The 7,627-nt window shown below is 46.8% G+C and overlaps 1 protein-coding gene across 1 annotated transcript; it reads right to left on the bottom strand.

The window, feature by feature from the left end:
- Positions 1-280: 280 nt before the first annotated feature.
- Positions 281-7,300, bottom strand: CBLL1 (Cbl proto-oncogene like 1). Its single transcript, XM_069801850.1, is given in 7 exon segments — positions 281-1,768; positions 2,327-2,400; positions 3,237-3,320; positions 3,582-3,682; positions 4,027-4,194; positions 6,948-7,177; positions 7,179-7,300. Coding segments are annotated over 7 exon segments (1,809 nt in total). The 5' UTR covers positions 7,289-7,300; the 3' UTR covers positions 281-726.
- Positions 7,301-7,627: the final 327 nt, after the last annotated feature.

The raw sequence follows: 7,627 nt of genomic DNA, 5'->3' as shown, positions 1-7,627 counted from the left end.
CCAACCAACCAACATATTATTACATGGTTTCATGTCACACCCAAAGCTGTTATTTCTGATAACTTTACCTTGCTGCATAAAGAAGAAAAAAGCTGAAATGCAGTATTCTGCATGTTCTAATGCCATGAATTCATCATAGCCTGAATTCATTATAAGTAATGGTAACTGTTAGTAAGAGAAATATTAGAAGTTCCCTCAGTTTCCCCCATTTGGAAAGTATTAGTGCCAAAATGGTGTCCCGAAACTACGTCAGTGTTGACTTCAGATCAAAACTCACCACTTTTACAACCATATTTCAATTTAATTATTGTACACAGGTTAACAAAAATGTATCACAAGTGAAACTAAACACTGGATTTAACAAAAACAATATTCAGAATGGTACAACACGTGTTCATTTTCTCCAGGAAATAATATTACAAGTGTTCATCTTAGGACAATTTAGCCACACTAGAGATAGAAGTTCTGTTAAAATGCAACTGTGGTCTACTAAGCCACTTATTTTAGCACTACGGAATATTTGACATCAGAGTCCTACGGCCAAGGCTTAAAAATCATTTAAGATTCAAATCCCCAAAGTCTTACAGTCAAAATGACAGTATTTAAAAAAAAAAACCAACCAAAAAACCAAACCACAACAAAATAACCCCAAAACAATTAATTAAAAGGCTGTTGTATATAGTTTTATCCTCTTCATAGCACTCTCTATTCATATAACTGCTCGTATCACTGGTAGTAGGGTCTGTATCTGGCTTGATCAGGGTGGTGTGGTCCAGGAAGAGGGGCCTGAGCAGGAGGCCCTTGCATCCTTGGAGGTGGAGGCGGCCCCCTTGGAGCTGGCCATATCCCTGGACTCATTCCCCCAGGCTGTGTGAAAGGGGGACTAAGAGTTCCTTGATCTTCACTGAACTGTGGCAAAGAGTTAGGATTATAGTGATGGGGAGGGGGTGCATTTACATTCACAGGGGGGCCTCCGTGCTGAGGAGGGGGAGGTCCTGGAGGAGGATGATTCATATACGGTGGCATCTGGGCAATTATATGTCCAGGTGGCGGGGTTATTGGAGGAGGAGCAGAGGTCATTGGTGGTGGAGGAGCTTGGCTATATACCATGTGAGGAGTACCTGCTGCCTGGGGAGGATGCTGCAGCGGATGGCTTATTGGTGGAGGTGGTGGGGGGGGTGGTGCATAATGTTGCTGTGGAGGCATAATATGATGAGGGTGCGATACCACTGGCTGACCCTGGTATTCAGGATGATGATGAGCAGGTGCAGGGGCTGGTGGAGGTGGTTCTCGAGCACCTGAATTCGAATCATCCTGAATAGGGACTGTTATTAAGTTGCTGTGTTTTCTCGTTGAAATGCGGAAGGTGTCCTGACTGACTGGGCGAGGTGGCGGTGGAGCCATTGACATCTCTGCAGGAGGCGCACGAATGTCTTCGTGAGGCTGGTTATAATGCTCATGTGGCACATGCTGCAAAGGAGGTGGTGGCATCATGATGTGCTGCTTTGGCGGGATGTGGCTCATATGATGTTTCTCAGGTGGCATTATGAAACGCTCAGGAATTTCAGCAGGTGGTGGGGCAATAGGAGGATGTACAGGTTCAATTGGAGGACGAGTAACAGGCTTTCCAGCTCTCATATGACGGTGGTTGATGTGCGCTTGCAAGTCCCTCTGTGACAGGTAAGTTCTCTTGCACCCTTGAACAATGCTACACATGAAGAGAGACCCTCGCACACACTGCTCAATTCGCTGCACAGGTTCATTACAGCTAAATCAGAAAAGAATATTGGTTTATTGTCACCACAGAGCTCCATCTGCAATTTTTTTTTTTGTTAAAAGTTAACCAGTTTACCATATTACCCAAATTAGAACTGACAATTTTTTCCCCACTGTAGCAGTGAAAGAAACATTTCATTGACTTTGAAGTTTATCTAGTTTTTCAGTCTCCAAACATAACTATGAAAGAACATAAAAATTTCACAAGGTGGAAATTTATAAATAGCATCACTCACTCTCACAAATTCCTTCTGTGCATTGACTTACCGAGAGTCACTCTTACTAAGTAAATCAAACTGCCATCTATTCTTTTTCATATTAGAGCAATAACAGGTTACCCACGCAAATACTTAAACAGCAAAGTAAACACTGATCTCTTACAATCCCAAAATATGGGATATGAAACTATAATCAAGTGGTGTAGTAGAGAGTCCTCTCCTGCCTTTGCTAAACATACATAAATCAGAACCATGTTAATAGAGTATCTGAAATAAGATATTAAAGGAAATGTAGGAAAGTAACTTAAATAACAAATCTTGAGATAACTTACCCTGGACACATCTTGTCTCCCTTTTTCTCATGTAGTATAGCACAGTCATAGCAGAAAACATGCTTGCAAGGGATCTAGAGAGAAAAAATGGCTCTGGTCAGACATCGTACATAAGTATCTATGTCATTTTGCAGAATACAGTTCCCCCCTCCAGCACACAATTTCTAATAATAAAAGTAACTAAGTTACCTATGAGGTGAACAGGCATAGTGGTAGTTAGCTGTTTACAGCATCTTTGCATAGAAACTTTCTAAAACAGTTTGTGTTGAGTTTGGGTTTTTTAGGGTAGGTTTGTTTGGGGTTTTATTAAGTGTTGGCAAAAACATATAGGCAAAAGTTTAAGTCTTGCAATAATACCAACACTGGACATTCACAGAAGCTGCATATGCAATCTAATTACCCTTGTCTTGCTGGCAAGGAAGGGAAGTTTTAAAAGCTTTAACTGCCATTAAGTCAGATCCTGAAGCCTGTTACATCACACTTAGAAATCTAAATTAATCTCAGAGATTTTGCTACACTACTTTTAAAGGGACATAAAAGTGAACAGTGTTTTCTAACTTCATTGCAAGTCTTCAACTGAGATAAAGAGCATATTTTTAATGGTAAGTGGTGTAAGGTGAAAACCCACTGAACTTGAAGAGTTTTTTTTGTTGGTGACCACGTTCACATTTTTTGTTTAACATTTTCAGGCTTACTTTATTAAATCAGGGGGGAAACTGAAATCAGTTAGACAGATAGAACAAAAACACTTCAGCAAGGAAAGCCCCTGGTTCCATCCTGATATTCTTCTGCTGTTTATTCAGAGGCCTGCTGAAATCGGTAACCTCTAGAGGCCTCAGAGACATAGTAAAACCTAATTTTACTCTAAAGGGAAGCTATGGCTGCATCTTCCACTGATAATTTCACTCACCATGCGTCCATACATTTTGATGGGCAATCCACACTTATCACAGAAATGGACCGGTGTATCATCCTTTTCCCCCAGCAAGTTTATCTGATAGGATAGAGAAGGGAGTGGGAGAACAAAACCCAACATCACTAAAGCTTCTCATTTCAATTATCACCAAAACACCCATTATTTCTGAATTAGCTGAGAAGGAAGCAAGAACACCACAAATGTGAGAAAGCGGAGGATGTATTTTCAGCCAGTCAAAAATAATGGAAGCACTTTTATTTAAGAAAGTATCTACCAGGACTACCTACAGTTTGGTATGATTCACAGACACACGATTCACGACTTCCCATCCATGACTACCTTATAGTCCCAAAAGATGGGTCCAGGGAATCTCCTTTGGTTGCCAAACATTTCACCTCCTTTGCATTCGTATCGCTCCTCTTTGTTATAATCGAATTCTTCTGTGGAAAAAAGAAAGAGAAGAAAGACACAGGCCAACCACAACACTTTCCTAATTGACACCGGCTGCTATTAAGCACATGTGTCATTCTATACTGAAATCATCGAGAAATGCCACAGCACTTCCCATCTGCTGGGCCCATTCTACAGAAACGTACAGTCAAAATAGTAAGACAATCTGTTTTGGGAATATGCACTATTTAATCCTTATAGTGCAGCACTATCCAGAAATTTGAAACTTGTTTTGCACTTGGACAGATAAGCCTCCAAGACTGAATAAAGTCTTGACCAATGCTGCAGAATAATACCCTTCCCTACTACAGGGGTAGTACTTATATTAATTTACCTTCATCACCAGCTTGTGTCTTTGAAGGCATCCTGTTCATATTTCTTGGAGTTCGAGGTGCAGGTTTGGTTTTATTTGTCTGTTTTGAGATAAGCTTTATAGGGATTCTTCTACGAACATCAAGACCACCCAATGATCCTGAACTATTTGTTCCTTGCAAATCATTGTCTGTGGGGGAAAAAAAAAAAGTTTAAATTATTTTTTGGTTACCTAATAGTTTCTGAAGAGGCTAAGCATTAACAGAAGAGTTTTAAGGAAAAAGAATTTTTAAAGCTTGTTTAAGGCTCATACAACATATCAAAATTTAATCACTAGAAAATAAGTATCTTCACATACAATTTCTTCAAGTCACAAAACTGTATTGGGAATGACCGTGATTTTAGGAAATCTGGTTCTACAATTAAAGCTGTTTTTAAAAATAAGTTAGCCACTCTGTCATTTCTCCACAACAGGAAAAAAAAAAACATTAATTGTATCACTCCTCTCACAGTGTGAATAGTACTGAAGAGTCAATTGTTTGTACAACCTGGACAACATAGAATTTCTTATGAGAAAAGGTAATTTTTACAATTTATGTACACTGTTTACTGAAGTTGGAAGGAAACTAGTTTCTATATTAATTCAGCATCTTGACATATCACTTAGAAGTTTCGCATAAAGTATCACAAAAATATCAGCACTTGAGGAACATGTAGTAGTATCCTTGCTAAACCAAAAATTATTGTTCCCCACTACATACAGAATTCCCTTTAACCAGATTTAAATCTGAGTACCAGGGCAAAGGAAGCAAGAAATAGCCTGACACATGCACCAGTAGACAGAGGCTCAAAGAGATAATCTAGAGGGGGTACTGCAAGAAGCAACACCAATGAAGGTGGTACAACTCCCTCAACTTGCAGCGAGTCTACCTTAGACCACTGCACAGCATCTCATTCATACAAAAATAAAGTTATGTCCTTCACGAGTCTACCCAGCTCACTCTGACTTTAATTCAAAATGCCATTTTGACAGGCATTTCAAAGCAGCACACACTCAGCCTCAAAGGGGCGTGCCAGGCTTGCCGTTCCACTTGATAGGGCACTGCAGCCTGGAATGATTGCTGAGGCCCCAAAGGATTACAGCATGGTAGCATGTGGACACTGAAATTAGGGCCCTATTAGTGCAACTCTGCATAATGCCTCACAAACTACTGTCCCTCAAAGCCTATAACCACCCCACACAACACAACAAGTAGGAGGAAAAACAAGAAGAAAAAAAAAAAAGGAAAAAAGGGATTGCTCTAAGTTATTCAGCAGCTACCACCAAAACTAGGAACTGCAAAAGTTTGAAATCGGGATTATGCCCTGACAGTCACTTTACCTCAAAATCAAGAGCCCTCAATTTCCTCTGATAGATCAAATTCCTCTTAGCACGGTGGTTGACACATTTCACTCTAAAAGGCAGTATGTAAAAAGGCAAAACCAATAACGCCTGTTTTTACTTTTGTTCATTTTTTGCTTTTGTTTAGGCTGTCCTGTTGGCTAAACAGATGACCCAGCAAACACAACCACGACATCCCCAAGGCTGCTGGGCTCGAACATCAGAGATAATAATGCTAAAGCTGTCTATTTTCCACTTGTTGGGAAATCCTGTTTTTTACCAGAATACACAAAACCACAACACCATAAACCAGAAAAAGTCTCTGCAGGACGTCAATCCACTTGCAAACAGGAATAACTAAAATTTAAACAAACTCTTGTGTATTATTTATTCCATTGAGCTGGCAATAGGAAACAATTAAGTTCTGACGTTTTTCTTCCATGTACGTTTGCAAGCTAGGAATATTTACATGAGTTAGGTGCTCAACTGATCCAAACTAGCAAGTTTATTAGTCATTCAAGTTTCATGGAAGGATAATACATTCCAGTCTGTGAGAGCATAACTAGCAGGATTAAGTCCAGAAAAAAAACCGAAAACCATACCAAAATTATTAAGACTACTCAGAGAAGCTCTAATTAGAGGTGACACATCCTCCTGAACCATCACCTTCCTCAAGTTTACTTAAGTTTTATTTTTGCATTTCAAGTTTTTTAAAATCCATAAATACAGCCCAAATACCGTATCTCACACATACAAATTTATAATGCAACCTTTGCAAAGGGGGAGAACCCCCCCCCAAAGCCCTAGCAAAACCCCCGCGTCCACTCATCCATTCCTCAGACGACGCCAGCACGCCAACCAGCAAAGCATCAAAGCTACAAAACCACATTTAAGCACACGAGAAAGTTTCCTCTCCCGAGCGCGACTACGGGACCAGAAAACGCACTATCGGCGCCCATCTCGGCAAACGCAGCGGGCAAACGAGCGCCTCGCCGCCGCCGCCTCCCCCCAAGCGCTACAGGCTGCATCCACCTGCAGCAGGCCGACGGGCTCCGCACACACCGGTCTGTTTACCGCAGGCCGCCCCGGGACCGCGCAGCCGCCGTCTCCACCGCCACCGGCCGCGCCTGACGCTGCGCCAAGCCCCGCCGCGCTCCGCAGCCCGGCCGGGGGCGGGAGACGGCGGAGCGGCCCCTCAGGCGGGCGGCTGAGCCCCCCCCCCGCCCCGTCGGAGCGGGGGCAGGGGCCGAGCGCCGCCGTGCCGGGAGCGGGTGAAGGCGGGGCCGCCGCGCGCCACCGTTGGAGGGCGCGCGGCGGTCGGGGCGGGGGACCGCGAGCCCCGGCGCTGAGGGGAGAGAGCAGGCCCCGCCGCGCGGGCCGCGGGGAACCGCGGCGAACACGGGCCCCGCCGGCGTTACCGGGCGCCGCGCCGCATCCCGCCGCTACCCTGGCAGCGCCCCGCAGCCGGCGGCCCCGCGCGCGGCCTCCGCCCGCCCGGTAGCGCGGAGCGGGCCCAGGCGGGGACGGGTATAAATGGGTCTCCCGGCCTCTCCCCTCCTCACCATTGTGGTCCATGATTCGGCGCGGGGCACTGTGGGAGCGGAAGGGTGCGGCCGGAAGCGGAAGCGGCCGGGAGACGGGGGAGGGGGGGCGGCGTGAAAAAGTGCGCAGCGGGGGAAGCGCTTGCGGTACGGCTCTCGCCGCGTCCCCGCGGGGCGGCCGCGCCGCCGCGGGACAGCAAGGTGCGCGGCTGCAGCCGCTGCCGGGGAGCGCGGCGGGGCGCCGCGCCGCGGCGGGACTCCCGCTCCCGACGGGCTCTGCGGCGAGGCCGGGGAGGAAGGCGCGGCCGCCGCGCAGCGCCTACCGGGACGGCGGCTGCCCCCTGGGGGGTGTAGTGCCGCATGTGCCGCGCCTGCGCGCTGCGGCGAGCGGCGGTAGCCGGCGGAGATGGCGGCGGCGGGGAGAGCGGGCGGGGAGGCTCCGTGCGCTCCGGTCAGGCCCCGGGGGGCCTCGGCGGGGCGGCGCTGGCGGGTGCTCCTGCCCGGGCTGCGGCGGGGCTCCTGCCCCGCTGGGAGCCGCATCCAGCCGCTCGGGGCGGAGCTCGGAGGCGCTCTGGCGGGGAGAGCTTCGGGCCCGCGGCAGGGAGGAATAGTTGGGAAATGGGAGGTAGGAGCCTCCCGCGGCTTGTGGCAGGAGGGTGGAAGTGGCGACGAGAGGGGGTTTTCCGCTCAGGAGCCGCGGC

This window comes from Haliaeetus albicilla, chromosome 14 (genome assembly GCF_947461875.1).
Source record: "Haliaeetus albicilla chromosome 14, bHalAlb1.1, whole genome shotgun sequence".
Taxonomy (NCBI): domain Eukaryota; kingdom Metazoa; phylum Chordata; class Aves; order Accipitriformes; family Accipitridae; genus Haliaeetus; species Haliaeetus albicilla.
This window is presented reverse-complemented; position numbering and strand designations above follow the sequence as displayed.